The following is a 23,617-nucleotide window of genomic DNA, read 5'->3' on the forward strand; positions in this document are numbered from 1 at the left end:
TAAAGGACACATTGCATTTAAATTAAAAGTGTAAGAGAGGAAAAAGAACAAAGAAAACACCATTTCAAACCCTCATCCCTTCATTCACTAAAGCTGGAAAAAGCCCCACATATGTAAGGCCACCTAGTATTCAAAAGTTTATGAAAGGGAAGAACATCTTGTTTTATCAATTACTTTTCTACAGGGAAAAAAGAAACAACCCCCTCCACTCCCTCCCAATAAACAAACCCAAACCAAAACAACTAAACAACCTCATGAATATTCATGTCTTTTGGCAATATTCACAAATTCAATACTCATTTTTCCCTGGTTTCAAAGGAACATTGGAACATGTGCACTACACCCATTCAAGAACTTTAAGGCAGCCACAGAAATTATTTTCCCCCTCAGACAGGGATCAAGGAAGCTCTGTCTTTGTAAGGGAATGAGGCATTTTCTTTAAAAGCAGTTGCCTCATGAAGAAAACCAAATAAGCTCAAGGTTTTATTTAAGCAAATCTATTTAATATGATGTGAAGGAGGGAAAAAAAAGTATCATGAAAATGGCAACTTGTCATACTGGTAATGCTTCCTATTTTTGTAGTTAAGGGAAGAGCTGTTTTTAAAAAATGTAAATGCTCTTCAATTTAATGATGCTTTGGAGTCATCTGTGGAAGGAGAGCTTCAGTTTGTCTTTATACATAACAACAGATTGCTTTGAATATATTACTAATTATTAGAAGAAGTCATTAGACCGAATTAATCCTACTGCCAAAACAATTAGCTTGTATTCCAACATAAAAGCTCCATGTGCATCCTACTGAATACTGCCAATAAATAGACTTCTTTTATACAACCAGCTCGCGTCTACACAGAATTATGGTGCTTAACCAATATATTTATTACTCCCAAACCCACCCTAAAACCTTAAACAAATGAAAAGAACCACAGCAGTGGAAAATTAACCAACACTTTTACCATTTCTCCCCGCCCCCCATCTATTCTAAAACTTATATTAACTCACCTTAAAATATAAACTTAGATCCATCCTTTTCTAGGGTGATTCCCATAATCAACACTTGTAGAATCAGGCTATAGAGCTTTATCTGTGCACTAAGTTACAGCTGCCATGCTCCGAGGCTTTAGAAGAAATCCCTTCTGCTCATCCTGCCAGGACTTACACAACGACAGCGCTTATGCCCCTCTTCCTCCCCCTCAAGCCTGTTCTTTGTCGGCAGACATTTCAATTGACCTGTGCACACAAAGGACAGTACTTCGCCTTTTCCTCATTCTTCTCCCGAATAATGCCCACGCGTTATTCCTGTTAACAAATACGCACCTTCCTCTCGTGTCTATCAGGGAGGAAACACAGAAGCACGGGAACAATTTAGGAATCAGAGCACAAAGGAATTCCGTTCCTTCCAAAAAGGCAGCTTTGAAATCCAGATCAGCATCCTTTGGCATTACTTATTAAGTTCAGCATATTTGATATTTCCATCATATTTCTTCACCGTCAGCGAGCCTTACTTTTCCCTGCATCACAGCCGCTCCAGGATGCGCGCCCGCAGCTCCCAGCGCACGGAGCGCACCGAGCCGGGCGCGCTGGCTGCGGAGCGGGATTGTGGCGGAGCCTGACTCAGCCGTGCGTGCTGCGCGATCGGCTGACGTGTGACCCCGCGGCTCCGGGGCCCGCAGCCATTGGGCCGCACCGGCACGGAGGGAGGCAGCGCCGGGGCCGCAGCCGTGCCGGCCACAGCAGCCGTGCCGGTCCTGGCCCCGGCCCCCGGCCAGCGCCGCTGCCCCGGGATCGGCCCCACAGCAAAGCCAGGCTCCGACCGCTCCCGCACCGTCTGCCCGCATTAACACTGACAATGAATTCACCTGACACCAAGGTCATAGGCGGGTACAGCAAGAGCATTTTGAGAACCAGACAGCACGAGCTCCATTTTTTAACTACAAGCACCCCTTTCCCAGCTAGGGAAAAATTACTCTCCTTTGTAATAACTTAAAGATCATTAGTGTGAAAAATGCATGTATTTTATGACTGCATTTTTGCAAATATTAAAATTAATATTATACGTGTTGTGTTAGAAAGTGATGCTGTATTAATTCTCTTAAGTAGTGTGGTAAATATAGTTCTAGGTTATAACATAATGTTAAAATTGAAACTGCTATGTAGGATACTTTTTTTAAAGACTTGCAGTGAGATAGCAGCCACAGGACACCTGAATCTTTCAGAGAAAGAGAATTTATTGCTACATTATCAGAACAAACGAACTTCCCACCTCGAAGGCGCTGTTAAGATTTGGAGGAAGAAGCTGACACTGCCCAGACAGAATCCTGTGTTTGAATGGAATTTATGCATCATGGATGAGGTGTATGAATATGCAACAGGATGCTGCTGTTAAGGGTTAATCCTCTGTTAACGTGGGGCCTTTTTTGTGCTACCCAGAAAAAGGTACTGGCCTTCCGTAACTCTTTGTCTCTATTGTCTCATATTGTCCTAATTCAAATTGTCCAAATTATTATTACTCTAATTGTATTACTATTTTTATAACCATTTTATTACTATTAAACTTTTAAAATTTTAAAAGCAAGTGATCGGCATTTTCACAATTAGTATATAATTATATTAATCAGTACATTTACCCATCAGAAACCATTGTGCATTTTCACACCAAGAGGTCATCAAGGTGGGCCCACCAAGCACAAAAAGCAACACAGCAAATTAATACATGAGTCTGTAAAATTTTCTAAAGATTTTTTGGCAGGATGAGACAGCTTTCTTTAAATGATTCTTTTTAAAATGTCTGCAGGCTGTTTTAAGGAGTCAAAATACACTGGAGGAATAGCTTAAAACTAAGTCCTACAATAAATAACAATCAAGATGTCACAGGGTGGAAATTAAAACATGATGCAAGCTGAAGAAATGAGGAGGATTGTTCAGCAAATGAGTGCTGTAATAAAGAGGGAAGTCAGTAGGAAAAACAAGAGACTTGTGATTAGAAAGGCAGGAGAACACTGGCACTCCAGGCTGAAGGGTCAGCTCTTTACACATGGAAGGAAGATTTCTGCTCATGCAATTTCAATTACTCGAACCAGTGAATTTTCTCCTGGTTTTAGGGTCTTGTGATGGTTCACACAAGCACCCTCCCCATGCCCCAGGGGAAGAATAACCATCAACCTTGTAAGGCCTTTCCTCCCTTCAATATAAGCCAAGGAAGACATGGCTATAATAAGCTGCATGAAAAGCATGCTGGAAAAACCTCTCTCAGGCACTTTTTGCCTCTGATACAAAAGTCCCCCAGCAGCAAGAGAAAATACCCTGGTTCCCTAAATGGGGTCTCTTCTCCACAGCAGAATTAGGATGTGTTTTCTTCTTTACTCCTACATCGGGCAGAAAAAACATGCCATGGATGGACTGGCTCCCAAATCCCACAACACCACCCCTCAGGACAGGACACACACCCATGCAAATCTCACAGACATCCAGCCCAGAAGTCACACTGACTTGGGGCTCCATGGAAGGAAGCCCCAAGAAAGAATTCTCACTGCTTAATTTGGGGGCTGCCACGGGATCTTCCCTGCACTCGAAGCAGAAACTCTGTCAACACTTTCCACCCTCAAAATTCTTTAATATTCACATAATTCTGGTCTTCAGTGGGTTCTCTCAGCCATGAGTAATGTACTTCTTAGTAATGCAGTTCCATTTCAGGAAAGGATCTCATGAGCAGAGTGTTCAGTTGCCAAAGGGATTTCTTAAAGCAGCAAGGACTTAACCTTTAGGAGGGAACACATTCACACCTTATGACTTCTGCCATGCTCCCAAACACAAGACTTCCATAAAAGAATCTTATACCAATTTCTGCTGCATTGTCAACATGGAAGTTAAATAAAAATCAAACGAAGAAACTCAGAGCAATATTATCCTCCTTAGAACTGGAAAGGGCCTCCATTTGTTAAAAAACAGCTTTAGAAGTTCAAATTCAAAAGAACTGGAACCAAACACAAACTATGTAGCCATTACAGTTTCTGGTCTCAGAGGTACAAACAATAAGTGTTGTCCATAAAAAAATTCTAGTTCTGAGCATAATCACTTCTAAAGTGCTTTGTGTCCCAATTAAATGTGCCAAAGTCCACCACAAATAATATCTGACAACATTTGGGAAAGGCAGTTTGGGTGCTGAAGAAGCTCAGGAGGATTTAGTGTGTGCTTTAGCCCTGGAAGTCACCAAGTTTCCCTTCTCAGCAGTGTCAATAAGCTGTCATGCAGACATGAAGGATGTCAAAAGGAAATCAAAAGCCCAGTCCTCACAACTCTAAGATCACTCACTATACACTGGGTACCTTGCAGAAGATGAACACAGTGGTGTTTTGGAAAGCTCTCACTGAGTGCAGCCCATTTTTCTGCATTCCAAGACCAGCTCTTCCCAGCCCATCTCAGTTTCTCCTGAGGGTTTTCCATGCTGGTGCCTACAAAGGCTGGATGAGGAGATTTTGCTCTGCCAGTGCCAGGCTGCAATTAGGCATGTTTGCAGAGACTGAAAGCAGGGGATGCACAGTATGACCCGAGCCCCTGGTAAATCAGGCCTCATTATTTTCATGCCCTGCCTTGTGCAGGCCTACCCCATGCTGCAAAATGTTCAACTGCAGAAATCACAGCAAGAGAAATAAAACCTGTCCCACAGTGGAAAACAGATTATACATTCTGATATTCTTCCACAGATGAGAAAGGAACTCTTCTGGTGATGCTTCATGTACTTTACAAAATGCTGAGACACGTGGTACTTCCATTCACAATCCATGAATGCATCCTCCCAGCAGGCATAAACAATACTGGGGCAAAAAATCCCAGCATTTAGCATCTGCACAACAACTTCTCATCTATTTACAAGATTTAAAAAGCAACTGAAGATCCAAGAGTCATGGCAACAGAATCAAAGCAGAATCACATTTTGTTCATAAATGCAGTAGTGCAGGCAAGACTTTGGATCTAATAATGTCTAAACAGAATGAACAAATAAGAAACTGTCAAAAGAGACTAAAACAGAAGCAGACTTAGAAAAATCCAGGACAAATCTTGAAGAGGCAAATTTAAGCCAAAGGTTTTGCACTGCAACTCTAGAAAAAGCACTCAGTGCAAGAGAATTAGAAGTAAAGTCTTCCAACAACAAAAACTCCAACACTACAGAGAAATCACATGTGTGAAACTAATAACTGATGAAAATTAGAATAAAACATACAGAAAAGCAACATCTAATAATGAAAATATGAATTCAGAGACCATTTATTTAAACCTTCACTACTATCAATTCAATGTATGGCTCCTGCACATTTTCTTCCATCTTATTCAGGTACTTAACTAAAAAGCATCTGCAAGAATTTTCTGTAATAGCTTAGACAAACAAGACTGTTTGTATGATTATTTAGTCATCTCTAACAACATATAAATTCATCCTGACAGGCTCTGCAGATTTATACCAGGGATCATATGCATTATATTTTTAGTCCTAATTTTCCACATCTCTCCCTTCTGAATTTTCCATTCCATTGCCCATCTCAGAACAAGTAAGAAGCAGGAGGAGAGAAAACAACAGTACTAAACACTGGACACTCTCTAAACTAGAAAGAACAGGAGATAATGCTGACCTGTACAAGGATTCAGTCCATTCCCCTTTGGACAGTTCTGCCCCTCATCCTTGGCCCCAAACAGACCCGTGGCTTTCCTTGCTGCCACACAAGCCCCACACACAGGGCTGCTCACAGCCCTAGATTATGTTTTCTATGAGTCAAGAAAATTATCTAACCTATTTTAAGAATGTTAAGTCTGAAGGAGTAAACACTCCAAAGCACCAAGAAGTGACAAGCTAAGAATCTCCTATATTACTCCTTTGTTGAGATTATTTACTACAAAGCTCTTATTTCACCATTATGTTTTCCAAACCAGAAATATTCTCTTTCTTGATGATAACAAAGTGTATTTTGAGTGAGACAAACAAGACTGGAGCACTCAAACCTTTTAACATAACAGTTGTAGTTATACTATTACAACTTATGCTTCCAGATGCATTTTTGCCCTCACACTGAAATTTTTACATAGACTTTCACTTGTCTGGATGAAAAAGTCTCAAGTCAGAAACTACAGTAATATGTCCATATTCAGCCATACAAAACCCAATTATTTTGTTCAGGCTTTGAAATTAAGTACACCATTTTCCAATAATTAGATTCTCTGAAGTAATCCAGTATCTCAAAGGAATAAGGTAACAAAATATTTATCCTTTTTTATCCCTTATTCCATTACAATGTCAAACTATTATTTAGATTCTCATTCTCAAAGACTTCCAAAACCACTTTATTTGGGGAAAGATATTTAAATGATCAGATGTTAGCTTGAGTACTATATCCCTAGCATACAGCTTCCATAAAAATGCTGTTCACCATTGGAAACAAATTGTCTTTTGCCAGAAATATGTGCAATAGCTGCAATTACTTTGAGGCATAGACTTCCTACCTTTTGATGTGCGACCCTTGAATTGAGATTGCATGAAAAGATCAACAGTAGCATTTCTGCAAAGCACAGGCCACAGAGTTAACTCCTATCTGCATCAAATAATCTTTGCAGAAAGCTGCAGAGCTTTTTATTGAAACATTTCCCCAACATAGATAATCCACCCCAGACCACACATGGTCAGACATGTGTCCTGTTCCTCTGGCTTGGATTTACCCAGCTGCAGCTCCCACACTTTATTTCAAACTTGCCTGCTGACTACAGCTCATCACCCTAATTTCTGTGACTGATCAAGAAGTCATTCTTTAACCTTTGGGTTCTCCCTGTCTCACAAGATACTCAGTAGCTTCTGGACCTTCAGGGAAGTTGTTGATTAGAGGTAACTCTGAACTGCTGACACCAGACTTGCAGTAACTCCACTGCCCACATGTTGCTGGAGACTTGTGATCCCTGCTCTCCCTGCGGTGGCAGTGCCATGTCCTTGGCAGGTGACAAACACAGCCATGTCCTTGGCTCCCTGCTGAACTGGGTCAAACAGAGCACCCGGGGGTTTGCAGCTGTCAGATCCCTCAGACCTTGCTGCCCCCTTCAGTTCCCAACAGCCCCCTCAGGCTCATCTGTCCCAGAACAGTTTTAGGTTCTGTTCCAATCCCTGGTCACCACCTGGCCTGGGCTCAGCAGGAACCATGGGGGCACTGCCCAGCCCTCACTCCACACAAAGCCCATCCCACACACACTGCTCACTGCTGAGGCTGTGCCCACTGGAATCCTAAAAACACAGCTGCATCAGCCACCCCCAGACACAGCACCTGAATAGAAACATCAGCTGGACAAAGCTACACCCCTCAAACCCCCCCTGAATAAAAACATCAGCTGCATAAAGCTACACCCCTCAAACCCCCCCTGAATAAAAACATCAGCTGCATAAAGCTACACCCCTCAAACCCACCCTGAATAAAAACACCAGCCCTATAAAGCTACACCCCTCAAACCTTCCCTGACCTGCAGCACCAGCCACCCTCCTCGGGTCTGCCTTAACCACTCCATTATTCACAGCATAGGCCTCTAATTACATGGGTCTCCCTGTGAGCCTTTTAATTACTGCTGCATTCTTTTGTCCTGCCCTCTTGAATTTCTCACAATCATTGAAGAATTAATGGCAGGAAAATAGCCCACAGTATTAACTGCCTAGAGAATTCTTTGGACAACACTTGAGTCCAGTTTATCTGCATCCATACAAGTAAAATGTGGAATGGTATTGAATATGCTCCTTAGCTCTTTCCCTATCATCTTGCCAGTAGGAAAGCTTGAATAACCAACAATTTTAGCTCGTTTACAGAGATGTTTCAGTTATATTTAGCACTTCTAAAAGGGCAAAGTACTTGAAAGATACACACTTATTTGGATGCTTAAATATCTTTCCAGCAATATGTTTCTTCTCATATATTTGCAAGGTGACTAACTGCTTTGCTTAGTTCATTTTTGAACACTGTACACTGGAAAAACACTAATTAATTTCATCATTTTGTCAAATCAAGAAGCATTTAAAAAAAACATTCTTACTGTGAGGGATGCAGGCAAAAGCAAGATATGACACACAGCTTAAGAAAGAAAGTGCTACAGAAAGTGATACTGGCATGCAAGCAACTATTAGCTCTCACCATGGACTAGTTGCACATATTTTTAGGGATGTAACTCCTAGCAAGCACCCCCAAAAAATTCATATATTTAATCATTCAACCGGTGTTTTGCTATGCACACAAGGCATTTAGGTTTGCTTTTTTTGTTGGTTTTTTTTTAAGGACTAAAATGCAACCCATGGCAAAACAAATCTAAGGACAGATTGGGGAAGCTGACAAATCAGGCCAGAAAACACCTTTGAAAATAATTAAGAAGCATTTTTTGAAGAAGAATTACAACGTTTATGACAGGACTTGCCACAACCAGATACAGTAGCCTTTAGGATGGACTTTGAGTGCAGATTTTGAGATGCAATAGATGGGACACAGCACCTACCTTGAGTGTTTACAAAGTTTACGAGGTCTATTATGCAATTTCCGATCCCAATTCTCTGGATCACTGGAGTTACTGTCATAAGGATGAGGCCGTCCTGCCATTCCACTGCCAGCTTCCTCACACTACTGCTCTGAAAAGCACACATGCAGCACTCACAACCTACATTAAGAGAGCAGTGTTTACCTTTAAGTAATGCCACACAGGAAAGAAAAGTCAGACATGCAGAATTTAGCGTTGTTAGGTTTTGATTTTTTAAATGCAGATTACAGAAAAACAGGATACGCTGAAGCAGAAATTGCATGACAATAATATTTTACATGTTTTGCTGATACCTGCACTAAAAAGAGTCTTTTGTTATAAAAAAATATAGTTCTGTAAATGCTGGCAGGCAAATTCAATTTTGCAACAATTAAATTCACTGTGTCCAAACAGAAAAGTCACTGGTTATAAAACACAAGACAAACATATCATGATTTTCTTTCAAATGTATAAAGTTAATTCAAAGGAGGATCCCAAGTACAGAACAGAGATGAACAGTTTTACACTTTGAATGGCTGACCAAGAAGAAAACAGAATTAACATTTACATCTGAGTCCTCACTACAAAATGGAATTAACAGCAATCCTTAGAGACACTCAATGTAGTCCAGTTTCACTGACTTGTGCAGAGAAGTCACAAAAACTTAATAAAAACAGATATAATAACTACCCTTCCTTAAGTGAGGTCTGATGTTATGTTCAACTCCCTTCAGAATTCTCTCCTAGCTCAAACCACCCAGTGACTGTCAGCAGAGACAGCCAATCTCCAATCTCTGCTGTTCAATCACAGCTCTAAGTGACACTTGTGGCAACACAGTCGGATAATTCTCAACGACCTGGTTACAAAAACTATAAAGCAGCCACAAGTGAGCAGCTGATGATTGCACAACATCTGAAAAACTGAATTACAGACAGATAAACCCTTCTAGCAATGGGAAGTCTACTATGTTTCTTTACAATTTTAAGCTACATATTGTAGAAACATCGTGTCTCTACCTCACCCCACCCTTAACAGACTTGCATTACATTCAATAAAAACTTATCCTACATGGAAGTGAGTCCCAAAGCAACTGAGATCTCTTTAAAACAAAGTTACTTCTCAAATAAACTGTCCTTTAAGTCATGGAAAATGAAATAGCTCTCCTGGCAAATATAGATTCTCCTAGCTAAATTTAGACCCAAAAGTTTTTACTACAGGGGAAGAAGAGAACAAGCTTCTTAAAAGTGTTGGTTGCATCCAAGTTTTGCCTTCATGTTCAGTTTTACCCAAGCAAACAGGTTTAATACAAAGTATACAGTCTCCACCACAGGGTTGGGTCTTTTTCCTGTTGCAGCTTCTATAATTAAATGCACTTTGATGGGAAGACTCCTATGATCAGGTGTCCATACAGAGTCAGGAAGAGGAAAAAACATTTTATTTAAAATTACAGGAAATACTCAACTTTTGCATTAAAAAAGTATCCTGATAAGCATTTCATTGTGTATTACCTGCAAAGTCAGGTTAGCAAAGCACAGTCAATAAGTGAGGGTATTACACAGAGAAGGTTGTAGGATCTGCACACATTAATCAGGAGAAACAGGGAGAAACCTACAACCTGTGTCAGAACAGAAAAAGTATTATTAAGGAGACTGGGGGAAGGAAGGCTGGCTCTGAACCCAGGGGCCGTGGTTCCCAGCTGGGGTGCGACACCAGGCACACAACCATGAGAGAATAAAGCCACTTTGTATCCCCAGCTGAAACAAACTGTGTTCATTAGATTGAGCTCTGCAGGCAGGTACAGCGAGCCTGGCTGCCCATGGCAACAGCAGCGTGTGCGCACCGAGCCGGGAGCAGCGATGGCCGGGACACCACAGCTGCCACCGGGCCGCACAGAGCCAGCCGGGCTGTGCACACAGAGCCGGGAGCAGCGATGGCAGGGACACCACAGCTGCCACCGGGCCGCACAGAGCCAGCCGGGCTGTGCACACACCGAGCCGGGCTGTGCACACACCGAGCCGGGCTGTGCACACACCGAGCCGGGCTGTGCACACACCGAGCCGGGAGCAGCGATGGCAGGGACACCACAGCTGCCACCGGGCCGCACAGAGCCAGCCGGGCTGTGCACACCGAGCCGGGCTGTGCACACAGAGCCGGGCTGTGCACACCGAGCCGGGCTGTGCACACACCGAGCCGGGAGCAGCGATGGCAGGGACACCACAGCTGCCACCGGGCCATCCCCTCCTCTGCTGGGCCTGCTCCCACTGCAGCCTTTGCCACAGCACCACAGGTTCCCTTACAAGCTTTCCTTTCTTTCCACAAACCCTCTCTTCCCTTTCAAACCATCCAAGAGCTTTAGAGACACCTGACCCTCTCAGGTACACACCAAGGCAGGTGCCAAAGAGGCACCCAGCACCCAGTTCTGATTCTCTGCATAGAGGCCAATATTTGAATTGAGCTTTTGTACTCAGCAGATGTGCAAAAGCAGCTGGTTTTATGAGAAGTGCAGCTGAAAGGCCAATTTAAAGCTACTTCCTTAAATGTCTCACACTCTCTGCCTTCTCCCCTTCTTTCTTACAATGAAAGTTCAACAGGAAGATGCAGGTCCACACACACTTCCATCAAAAGCCCGTTCAGAGCAGGATCAGCTCCTCCCCCTGGCTCTGCAGCCCCACGCTGGAGGCTCACGAACAAGAGATGGCACAGAGGGACAGAACCAACAGATGGAACTGCTTCCCATCAAAGCAGCACTCCCAGCACATGGGAACCCCAGCAGTGCCACTGAGGGTGCCAGGCTGGCACCCAGCTCAGAACCAGGCACACCAATGGAAACAAGGGAAACAATCCCAAGCGCCCAAAGCTACAGCTTGTGAAACTTCTTGTTTAGTTCCAAGCATGTCACACTATGAACATGTTCCCTCCATCCTAGGCCCTCAACAATTAACACTACTCTAAAAAACAATTTGCTGGAACACAGCCAATTTTTTCTCCTTGACCACTGCTGATAGTGCTTTTGTTAAAAAGAGTTTCTTTTTCCAATGAGAAAATGCTGTATAAACTCTGAAGTAACTAACCAGTCATCCTGATTAATATTTAAACACTTCTGCAAACCCACATTTTCCTGCAGCAAAAAATGTTTCAGCTGTGGTTTGTTTTTTGGGTTTTTTTTTTTTTTTTTTTTGCATGGATTCACAAGGCAGGCAATAAACAAAGCATGTTTTGAGGAACATTCTGACCTTGTGTACGAGAAAAAAACAAAAACAATCCCTGCAAGAGTACCTGGCCCCAAACACTATTTTAAACCTTCCATGAAAACAAGGAACCACATCTGAAACACTGGTGAAGGTGAAATGGCCCTGGGAGCACATGAAATAAAGAATCAAATCCAAATACCCTCAGCAGATCACACAACACTGGTGTACTGGCCAAGGTGGCTGGCATTCTGATTAGCTAATTAGTAATTAGTAATTCTCCAGGTGTAAAGAATGATTTCATACCCTTCTGCAGAAAGCAAATACTCCAGAGAATCATCACAGGGAATAATAGGAAATCAGGAAGCAGACTTTAATTTTCAAAGCTTTCAGCACAGACAGCTAGAACACTTCAGATTTACTAACATCAACTTGAAGCCAGAATCATCACTAATTTATGAAAGTTGCAGGCTACTGAAATCCAAGGGAATTTTAGAGACCCAGTGGGTTTGACAAGAGAAAAGTCAGTGTGGTAGAGCCACTCCAGCCACTGCAAAACACAGTAATTAATGTGTTTACAGCACTACTAAAGGAGCTCATGAAAGAATGGATCATACAGTAATTTGTGATAGATGTTGCACAGATTATTTTTAATAACACTTAAAGCATATTCAGCTCTGTGCCATGACCAAATAGAATGCACAAAGGTTGCTGAGCAGATCAAGGGAGATTCAGCCATCAGGTGCTGGACAGAGGTGGGCAAGCACTTCTGTGAGATGCAGGACCTGCATTTTTCAAGGTGCACTTCTGTGAGATGCAGGACCTGCATTTTTCAAGGCACTGCAGGCCAGGAGGGGGTAGAAAATGCTCTCTGGAAATCTTTCAGCAAAGAAGGAAAGCTAATCAAAACCAACATCAATGCATTTCCAGCCAGCCAGTCACTCTGTAATTGCTGAGAATACCTGTAGGCTGCAAAAATCTGGAGTCTTACTAAAAATGATGATTACAGTACCCTGCAATTTTGAGGCAGAGAGCCAAGATGTCTTCTGGCCACCAGCTCATCAGGTTGAACAAAGATCTGATGGCTCCTGCTGTCAGTACTGAGGAACACATTCAAATAACTACCATGTAATACTTCAGGCATCTACTCAGCTCTGAGCCTTGGTCAGAAGCATTTCCAAAAGTAGGACAGGTTTCAGAAGTTCCTCTGCTCTAACCTGCTCCCTGGAAAGGTGACCCAGGATAATCAGGAAGCTCCAACACACAAGTCACCAGCAAGGACAAAACTGGGCATGAGCTGTGACAAGGAAACTTCAAGGCTCAGATTAAATATTTAGACTTTCTGTGAGGGGTGACAGTCTGCTGCTCACTGCCTCTACTCATCAAAGCACAAAAGCAGCAGCAACAAAAAGGAACTTCCAAGATTCACTGGGAATGCAAGCACGGTGACATTACATCCTAATTAAGAAATCCAGTTCAAAGGACACATGCTCATAATGCAAACACCACATACCATGGAAATCCATACCTGCCAAGTGAGTTTCTTGCAAACTAGTGCAGACATCAGTCACAATTCAGCCACATAAAACAGCTTTATACATCATCATCACTGAAATGTTATCAAACTGACACTGATTAAAGCACAGCTCAGACACATCCTTTGCAATACAGGATCAACATCCACACAGCAGGTCAGGATTGAAGCTCCTCTTAATGAGCAAGTGGGGAGAAAAAAAAAGGAAAAACAACCCTGAGCAGTCACAGGAAGCTGCTGGTATTCCCATCTAGAGCAGCATAAACAACAGATAGTAGTGAGTAGCCTGCAAGCTGTTTAACTCCTAAAGGGAGCACGATGACAGAGCAGCTGTTTGACACTGGAAGCCCAAAGAGCAAGAGGCAGATGACTGCCAGCTCCCCCTGTGTACTGGGATCATTGTGGGAAACCTGCCCAGCTCCCCCTGTGTACTGGGATCATTGTGGGAAACCTGCCCAACTCCCCCTGTGTACTGGGATCATTGTGGGAAACCTGCCCAGCTCCCCCTGTAAAAGCCCAGTGGATGGAGCAGCTTCTCCCTCCAGAGCAGAATCAGGGCTCCCAGTGCAGCAGAAGGAGCAGAACCCAACTCCCTGCACTGCCCTGGTGGCCCCCAACACAGGCAGGCACAGGGCTCCACCACACCTGGCACCAGGATGAGATGCAGGGCAGCAGAGCAGCAACCACATCTCCTGAAGGAACAAGCAAGGTCTGTACCCATGGCTGCGCCCAGCAGGGACAGCACATCTCAGCGAGCAAGAAAATTCATGCACACAGTTTTTCCCAGCTGAAATGAAGTCCAAATTAGCTTTTATACGTATTTTAAAGAGATACATACTTTCATGGATAAGCAACGCTGCTAAAGGAAAGCTGGGCTGAAAGGAACTGGCACAGAAGGAGGTTCTGGTCTTTGGGTATGAACCAGGACAAAGCAGCCCCAGCCCGAAGCACACAAGCTGCAAAAACACACAGTTTATAACAAAGTGACAGAAAACCCAACAGGGATGACATCTGTTACTAATTTAACACACAATGTCATCCACACATCAGCTGTTACCATTTCCAAATGCAATTGTGCCTAAAAGGAAAAGTGGGCTTTAGGAAGGAATTTAACGTGGATGTGAAAGCTGCTTTAGCTTGTTGCCTTTCTTAACCCCTGGGTTCCCTGGCACTAACACACAAACACCAACATGCTGAAAACACCTCCCAGAGCAGCCTCACACAGCACCACCTGCACAGGGGGCAATGGCAAGCACAGGCAGGATGCATGACGAGGTCTGGAGACAGAAATGGTACAAATCCAGGGTAATACTCAAAGGCTTTTGGCAATCTTAACAGGAAAAGAAAATAAAATCTCTGATGTTTTGCAAGAGACTCAGTCCAAGACACACTGACAGACCTGCCAAACACAGTGCAACAGACTGCCCTAACTACAGGGCAATGGATAAAACAAAAAAGGAAAAAAAATCATCCAGTTCCTTTTGACTGTACTTGTGTTCAAGCTACAGAAATTCCAACACCAGATGATGCAGAGACATGTGTTTCAGCTCAGAAAAAAGATAACAAGTATGCACCACCTGGTTATGGACTCTGAATAGTGAGGCTGATAATTTGAATTGCTTCTCTGGCAAACCTAGGAGGAAAAGAAAGTATCTTCCAGGGAAAGAATCAACAAAGGTGAAGCAACAACAGAGCTAAGTGCTCTTTAAATGAATCACTGAAGGTGATCCATGAAGAATACAGGCAAACAGAAGTAAGGAGAACAGTGTCAACAGTCAAAAGGCTACTGAGAAGCCAGATTTTAAGCATGTATTCGAATTTGTAAGAGGCAGCCAACAATAAAGAACAAAAAGACACAAGGCTCAACAACTCCTTTGGACAAAGAAGCCAGACAAGTGACAGGAACAAACCTGGGAGAGGTCTATGATGAGCTCGATCCAAATTCTGAAAGAAAAGGGTTCTAAAGTGACGCACTGGATGGGACCAGAGACGAAGAGGGAAAAGATGCAGACATGGCAGCTACAGACAAAAGTGAATGTAAAGAAAAAAACCTTATGACAGGCAACTGCAACAAGTAATTGTACTATGGCAGATTTATCATATAAACAGCTGATATTTTCTACAAATAAAATATGGTAACACAGAAAAAAGAATCACAAAGATACTGGACTCATGATGAAATCGTTTGAGAGGGTAAATGACTGCTCAGGAATTACACGACGGCTGTCAGGCAATACCACTGTCCCTGTACAGGCCCCGCAGGTGCCACCGATAAACAACACGAGATGAAAGCCGGGGATGGCAGCCGAGCCCAGCCCGCTCACGGCACACAGCAGCCGAGGCACGGGGCCGGTGTGCCTGCGGGCTCTGGGTGCGAACCCCGCGGCAGCGCCGGGAGCCCCTCCTCAGAGACACCCCCGACCCACCTGGCCGCGCCACCTGCTCCGCGGGGCTCACTGCGGATCTCCGGCGATGCCTTCCGATCCAGAGGCTCTGCGGCAGGGGAAGCGGCGCCGGTGCGGCCGGCGGGAGCCCCGGGATGCCGGGCTGAATGGTGCCGAAGGGTGCCGAAGGGTGCCACAGGCCCGCCAGCCGCGCCCGCCCGCCCGCACTCACCGGCTCGGCGCGGCCGCCTCCCGCCGCCGCTCCGCCAGGCCCGGCACCGCCGCCAGCTCTCGCGAGAGCCGCCCCCGCGCCGCGGAGGAGGCGGTGGCAGCGCCCGCATCTCGCGAGACTCGCGGGGCGGGGCGGGGCGCGCCCGGGACGCCGTTGCCAGGGGAGCGGCCGGGGGCGCCCTGAGGGGGGTGAGGAAGCTGCAGCCTGTGAATAAAAACCCAGCGGAAAAATACCGCGGGGAGTGAAATGAATTAACAAAACCGAAATGGCGGCAAGTCACGTAGAAACAAGCTACATCCCCCGCGCAACCCTCCGCCGAGAGGGGCCGGGGCGGTGCTGGAGAGCGAGCGCCGCTCGACGGCCGTGGGGAACGGCGGGGCGGGGAGCCGGGATTCCTCCTGAGGTGCCGGGATTCCTCTTGAGGAGCCGGGATCTCCTCTGTGGAGCTGAGATCCCGCCTCAGGAGCCGGGATCTCCCCTCCGGAGCCGGGATTTCCTTGAAAAGCCGGGATCTCCCTTGTAGAGCCGGGCTCTCCCTGTGGAGCCGGGATCTCCCTGTGGAGCCGGGATCTCCTCTGCGGAGCCGGGATCTCCTCTGCGGAGCCGGGATCCCCTCTGTGGAGCCGGGATCCCCTCTGTGGAGCCGGGATCTCCTCTGTGGAGCCGGCATATCCCCTGAAGAGCAGCGCTCAGGGGATGATGGCGGGCCAGCTGCCATATAATACAGTTTATATCTAGGAGAGCTGGCGTCTCTGATATCTCAACTTTCATGCAAAAACTGATTCCTGGTTTTAGTTACAACTCTATGTTTGTACAGCCCTAGAGGAAATAGGGAGTTTAATCTGCAGTCTGTTTAGAATACAATCAGTAGACGTGGCTGTCGTTCCATAAGACCCCAGCAGAACTGTCCTGTCCTGCAGTTCAGGCACCCTCAATGTACTGAAGTGTCACAGGTGCCGCTAAACCCTTCCCACTCCTCATGGCACAAAGGAGGGAGGATAACTCAATACTGAGCCCCAAATAGATTCAAATCTAAAGAAAACATTTGTCTTTTTTTCTAAAACAGTCTCTGATGCATTGTTATTAAATACAAGGAGGTTTGATTTCCATACCAGGGGAAAGGACTTTACAAATCCTCATGCACATTGGGGACAGGAGGGGAAGAGGGGACAAGAAAGCAAAGACTTGTGCCATATCCAAACACCCCATAAAGGATGGCAGCTTTGCTGCAACAGACAGCAAACCATGAATCTGTTGAATGAATTCTCTTTTCTATCCTTCAACAATGGCCAGAGAAACAAACCACCCAGTTCTAGAAAGCCAGCAGCAGAACAATGAGGGGCAAGCAGCTGGCACAAAATCTGTCAGAATGTGCAAACAAGGCAAGGAGTCAGATGCCACACGCCCAGTGGTGAATAAGCAACACCAAACACAAGCATTTACAGCAGGCAAGGTCAGGAGCATCTTAGACAGCCAGATCAGTCAAATAGCCAGCAGGAGGTTTCACCGACAGATCTCGCAGTCTGTCTTGTTTCTGTTTGACTTCTTGTGATTTTGGCCTTGCTAAATTTTCATGAGCTCGTTGGGGTTTTTATCCATGTGCTACTGTTTAGCTCCCCCTGAGGATCAATATTGATATTGGTGGGGTTTTTTTTTCAACGAGTCACCAGTGAGAGACCAGACTGATTTTCACTGAGAATTCTGTAAAAAACAGGTGTGCACAGTCAGTATGCATGTGCACAGGATAGGCCAAAAAAGCCCTTTGTCACATTACAGAGCAAGGTGATCCTTCCCCTCTCCCGACCCCAGTGAGGCCACATCCGGACTTGTTATTTGATCTACATTTATCATGCCTATTTTATTTCTTTTCTGACTGCTGTTGTTACAATTTATTATCATGAGATTTATATAAGTGTTTCAGTGGCCTAGTAATTTCTCACCATCCTCTTTCTGGTCCCCTCAGTCTATGAAAGGGAGATGACCAAAACTGCACATTTGTTCAGGTGAAAATGAATCTTTGCATTTTTTTGGTATTGAAATGTTTTTGATAACATCCTCTGCCCCACACTGAACCTTTTGCTGTTGCAACTACTGCTACACTGATCAGAAGTTTAAGCTGAAAATCCATAACAAATGTACTTTCTAGATAATTAGTAAGTAATTATATTAATATTCCATCTTCTTTTTAATGGGTATTACCTAGCACTAGGACTAGACAATACTATGTTGTCTCTAGTCCTGAAAAGTCATACTGCAAGTGTACAGAAAGTTTAAATATTTCTGTAGTCATCATTCATCTATTGGGTAGCTGAAGATTAGGAGGAATTGTGGTTTGGAGAATATAATTTTTTTTTTTTAGATCAAAATGGAACAGGTTTTGATTTTGGCACTTGAAGATTATATAGTTTATGTGTGTGTCATTATTGCAAGGGGACATCAATAGGTTTGTGCTAGGTAAACACTTTTTATTTAACCACCGTTGTGATTTTGTATGCTGGAAGAATGGAAAATAAAAATTACTCTCATCATAACTTTTGTGCTTATTTTGCTGTCATAAAATTAAATGGCTTCATAATCTTACCCCAAATTGTAAATTACATCCAAACAGTCACAGGCCAGTCAGTTCTTATGCTTTAAAATAATGTCCAAGAGCTTTTGGTCCACTTTATTTGGTAATATATAAGTGAGACATAAGTACAAAAATGCAATTTCATTTATTGAAGTTAGCACAGATGCCTGATTAAAGAATAAATAGAAAGTGCACCTTAAGGCCTCGCTCCTACAAGCAGACAGTTGGCACAGAGCCCTGGTACATCTGCTCCCAGCACCAGGGCCTTTGCATTGCTGCAAGGATGGCCAGGAGCATGGGCAGGTCTCTGCTTACAAACACATCTCCAGCCCTCAGCAGGCTGCATCTATATCTGTGGGGAGTTAGAGGGGTTTGTGAGGCTCCCCAAGGCGTGCCAGACATCTAACAAACAAATAAGAGCCAGCCTGGGAACATCCACCTGGGCTTAGAGCAGCAATTCCTCTGGCTCTGAGCTCTGCCAGTGGCAAATGGGGAGGCAGCCACCAGTGTTCCTGCTGGGAATTGCTTCTTATTCATCAGAATAATGATGAATTATTCTGGGGGGGCTCCTGAGCACATGTGTGCACAGCCCATCAAAGCCATTTTGTATTTGCTGCCTTTTAAAATCATTGCCATAATTGATTTTTCCCTATACAATTCTTTCTGAGTCCTGCTTGGAGTTGGAATGTATTGCAGCTAATGGTTCCTCTCCCAGGTTGGTTTCTGCATGTTAATGGGTCTCCTTCTGGAGGTCTGGAAAACTGAGATCTCAATTCTACAATCAATTGGTTAAGGAAATGAGTAATTTTATTCATGAGAGCCACTGGTCTCACAAATAAATTACACATGAGGCCTAGCACAACATACAGATGTTCAAAGACAGATAGTTTATAGAGAAAATGAGGGGGAAAAGTATATATCACAAGATTTTTGTTTCAGTTGTAATTGTCTGGTGTAGAATCCTTTCCCAGTTCTATAGTTAGGGCTAGACTTACATATGTGCTACCATCTCTGCTCCCACTGCTTCTGCACTTAATTATAGGGTTTCATCTTTTGGAGGAGGAGAAGGTAATCAAACCTTCCCTTTGTTTCTGTATTTTGCAAAATTCTTCAGAATTTGTTTTAATTTTATCCCTTTGTGCTTTAATCTTAAGCTTTGCCTTCCTATCCTATTTCTTTTCTGTTTGCAGTCTTTAATCCTAAATTATTATCATGCAGCTTTTGCTATGTAATTAATGTTCATCTGATTTTAGGCCTTCTTCTGAAAATAGATGTGGGTTTAATTTACGTATTTCCATTAGTACAAAGTTAAACAAAGTTTAACCCTAGGCCCTTTTCTGGAGACAGGCTCCCCTGCATTTATTCCTTCCTGGTTAACAGCACAAGCAGGCCTGGTGATTACACACAAATACTGCCCATGGAAGAGTTGTAGAACTGGCCTTAAATGGTTTTCCAGCTTGCTTACTGATTTGGGTTTCTTTTTCCTTTTATGCTGGCAATTTATAAAATACATCAGCCAAAATGTACCCAGCAGCGCTCCTGGGTAGACTGTAAATACATTTTATTATTTGGTTGTGAAATGTCTCACTCAGCGGGGCTACAGCCTTGAACAGAGCCTTTAATCCTCACTGCAGCTGGAATAAATATGAATGAAATGCCCTACTTGATCAATGCTACACAGACACGTGCTCACGTGGACAGACACTCTCTGGCTGCTCTCACTACGGCTTGGCTTTGAAGAGGACATCCATGTAAGCCTTGTCCAGATCCAGGGATTTCTTCTGCGCCACTGCCGGGAGCAGCCTCCGGCCCAGCACCACGTCGTCCTTGCTGCGAGGCCTCTGGGTGCGCGCGTCCTCCAGGGCGCTGTGCACGTCCTGCAGCTTCATCTGCAGCCAGTCCTGCCGCTCCACCGCGTGCCGGTGCTCGCCCAGGTTGTGCATCAGCTGCATCTCGCTCACCGACCTTCTCCTGCACAAAGGAGAGCAAAGACAGGCCCGTGGGAGCCCTTCTTGGGCTCCAGAATTCGGCCCAAAGGCCCAGCTTTGGGAACTTCTGTAAGGAATGACAATACATAGCTGTAGGAGCTGCCTGGCTGATGTGTAAGGCACAGAATGACATCTGGGGAAGAGAGGGATGTAGTAATTACATATCTGTCATGATCTCTACCTTGTCAGAGTGAACCCGAGATGGGTTAGAAAGTCTCTTTTCCCAGCCTGGTGCTTGAAGAAGGAGTCAGGGCTCTTCATTTCTCAGTCTCGAGGTGGTTTATTGTATCTTATCTATAAAATTCTTTCTCCTGGCCTGCTGAGGTCAGCTCAGCAAGACAGCCTAAGGCACTCTGCCTCCCCCAGGGCGGTGTTATGTCTTTATACTAAAAACTACCTGTACAATGTTTACAATTACTTCCCAATACCTATCACCTGTGTTAGACAGTGAGCTTCTACTCTAAACCAATCCCAAAGTGCCAACATCACAGCAGAAGATGGAGGCCAAGAAGAAGAAGAAAGAGAAAGGCTGGACACAGCCAGATCATCTACAACCATCTTGCCCCCCTGAACCCCTATTCTAAAAACCTCAAAATCTACTTTTTCACCTTGTGGTAAATTCACTATCATTCTACTTAATTTGTCATGGCTTGCAGAACTTCATCAAAGGTTGGTTACTTGCTCCACAGGTCATAATCAAACCCACAGGGGCATTTTGGGCTCTGTGCCAGGGTCTCTGGGACCCCTGGTCTTGGCTGCTCAGGACAGCCAGAGGGATGTCCTGGGTCCTGACACATATCCTCCGATCAGAGAGACATGGTTCTCCCAGGAAAATCCTGGGAAGCTTTGTAGAAGCTGTGGGAAACTTCGATGAAAGAATTCAAACAACTATTATTTCTCTTTCTGTAACCTTTGTTTATAGATATGGTTCTCCAGAGTGTGCTATTCATAGTTCACCACTAGTGTGAGAGAAGATTCCTAAAGGCCAATCAGGTCTTAGGGCCACCATTGTTTTCATAAGAACTGTAGATTTCTAATAATAAAGTGCCTTTTCATGCCTCCTGATGATGGAGTCTCTGTGTCACCTTTGGCTGTCCCCAGTACCCCTTTGGTGACAGAGGGAGAGTGGGGGGTGATTTGTTATTGTTAATGGATATATCAGTGAGAAGGCTTCACAAGTGGGAAGTAGTTCAGTTTTGTGACAATGCTGTTCCTATAATTTAGTTCAGCTATTGCAGAGGAGCTTAGGGCTTTTATAACATTAGGTAAGTGATCAATGAAGCTATGGGATTTATTCAGTGGTAGTTTTCTGTGATCACTAGAGCTAAGGAAGTATGATTCCCTGTGGCTTTGTGTCTCAGCTGGTGGGTGTTAGTGTCTAAGTTACAGCTAGATTCTTACAGTACAAAAGATGCTCCCCTGTGTAGACCCCCAAGGCATGGAGCTTATCCAATTTGAATAATAAGAGAAGACTTACATGATTTTTATCTCTCTACTCAGCTGCCTATTTTCACTATATATATATATATATATATATACACACACTCAGAGTGTCTGAGATCTCTAGAGCTGTTTCTAGAGGACAGAGCTTGGCCAGCTCTCGAGGGGTTCAAAAGCAAGGACAGAACTCACACACACAGGACAGACAAACCATCACGTTCTCAGGAGCAGCAAAAGCCATCCAGCGTGACATAATATACTTACACCATTGGTCTTCCATCAGAGGTTGTAATGAAGCACACGGCACATAAAATGATTGCAGCCTGGGCCAGGTTTCTTATAGAAGTCATTTTGTCTGCAAAAGTAGAAATGAATACACGTAAAGTCTGTAGTTCAAGCTATTTCTGTTTGTTCCAAACAAATTTAAATTAGGTAAAATAAGTTGAGAAACATCAGACAAGAGTTTTTGGAAAACATTTCTTTGTGAAACTGGCTAGAGCAAGGAATGTAAATGAAGGATTTGTTTCTAATACTAATTTTGTGAGCAACTCATTGCTACTCCCTGGGAACTCCATGAATTTTGGTCAGCTTTAGCTGCCCTGCATCATCATGATCATCACCATCATTACCATCATCTAGGTACCTATCCCTTGCATAATTGGGTGAAAAGCACCATGTTCTTCCATTATCACTATTATTATTATTATTGTCATCATCATCATCATGACTTTGTAGCCTTCAAGTCCAGTGAAATACTTGTGTATAGATATTCAAATGAAAAAAAAAATCACAAAATAAAACTTTCTGTTTCTCTATTTCTTTTGCATATTCTTTAGAATGAAGAGGCTGACACTTTCCCCGACAATTTTGCACAGAGGCATAACTCTACTGAGTTATCCCAGCCACTGCTGAGTTACAGAAGAAAAATTAAAATTATGCCCTTCATTTTATCAGGGATAATCCTGCATTTCTTGTATGAATTCCCCTCTGATTTTTACATCATCATCAGAACTGCCATTTGGAATATATTTAGAAAATATTTACCACTGATGATGCTACAGCAACCCAGTTCCAATATCAGTTTCTAGTCTGAATTTTCAGTATTGGCAGGCAGAAAAGGCATCTTTTTGTTGCCACTTAAGAAATTTGATACAGAGTAACTGAAACCTAAGAGATAGAAAACTCCACAATGCCATTTTTTGCAATAGTTTCTGCAGCTTTGCTCTAGGTCAGAAAAGCATTTGTAACACAGTCTCTTACATGACAGTATCAATGAGGTCCTGGCAGTCCATCTAACCCAGGATTAGAAATTCAGGACTTGAATTCACTTCAAGATATTTTTCACTCACTGTCTCTCTCTGACTTTTCCATTTCACAGATTTAGTTTAGATAACAGAACAGTTGACCTTACTAAGATTCACTTATTTTTTAAGATAGTCTGAAGAGAAACTAACACAAAAATGGGCAAAGAATCAATGATAAAATATTCTAATAAGTCTTCCAGAGAACTGGGTAAAAAGTAGAGTATACTTACCAGATAGAATGTTTAAGAGATTTCTGGCTTGGGTATGTCAGCAGATGACTGTCTCTTGATGTCAAGTATATTTAAAGACCACTGAATTGGTTTAGTGGACCCCTTAAATGTAACTTTAAAATAGAGCTTCTAAGTAACTTGGAAGCCCTTTTATTGTCTCAGTTGATGTCACTGTCACACACACCCTCCTGACCCTCATGTACCCACCCTCAGATGCTTTCGTTG

The 23,617-nt window shown here is 43.7% G+C and overlaps 2 protein-coding genes across 6 annotated transcripts in view; both read right to left on the reverse strand.

Annotated features, from left to right (window-relative positions):
- Positions 1-15,803, reverse strand: part of BTBD10 (BTB domain containing 10) — a 29,040-nt gene extending 13,237 nt beyond the window's left edge. Inside the window, exons 1-3 of one of the 5 annotated variants that reach the window (XM_063158138.1) lie at positions 15,672-15,803; positions 15,156-15,189; positions 8,506-8,664 (exon numbers count right to left, since the gene is read on the reverse strand). In XM_063158138.1, the coding sequence (XP_063014208.1) occupies positions 8,506-8,606 (101 nt within the window). In that variant the 5' untranslated portion in view covers positions 8,607-8,664; positions 15,156-15,189; positions 15,672-15,803. Of the gene's footprint in view, positions 1-1,002; positions 1,028-1,317; positions 1,563-8,505; positions 8,665-15,155; positions 15,190-15,671 lie in introns of those variants that run through there. The other 4 variants (XM_063158139.1, XM_063158140.1, XM_063158137.1 and 1 more) reach the window with 4 other exon arrangements.
- A 4,348-nt stretch (positions 15,804-20,151) lies between these two features.
- PTH (parathyroid hormone) lies at positions 20,152-22,208 on the reverse strand. Its single transcript, XM_063159400.1, has 2 exons — positions 22,123-22,208; positions 20,152-20,401 (listed from the first exon to the last, which is right to left on the reverse strand). Exons 1-2 carry the CDS (start codon positions 22,206-22,208, stop codon positions 20,152-20,154), a joined length of 336 nt encoding a protein of 111 aa, XP_063015470.1.
- Between the last annotated feature and the right edge of the window lie 1,409 nt (positions 22,209-23,617).

The sequence above is a fragment of the Melospiza melodia genome, chromosome 6, assembly GCF_035770615.1.
Source record: "Melospiza melodia melodia isolate bMelMel2 chromosome 6, bMelMel2.pri, whole genome shotgun sequence".
Taxonomy (NCBI): Eukaryota; Metazoa; Chordata; class Aves; order Passeriformes; family Passerellidae; genus Melospiza; species Melospiza melodia.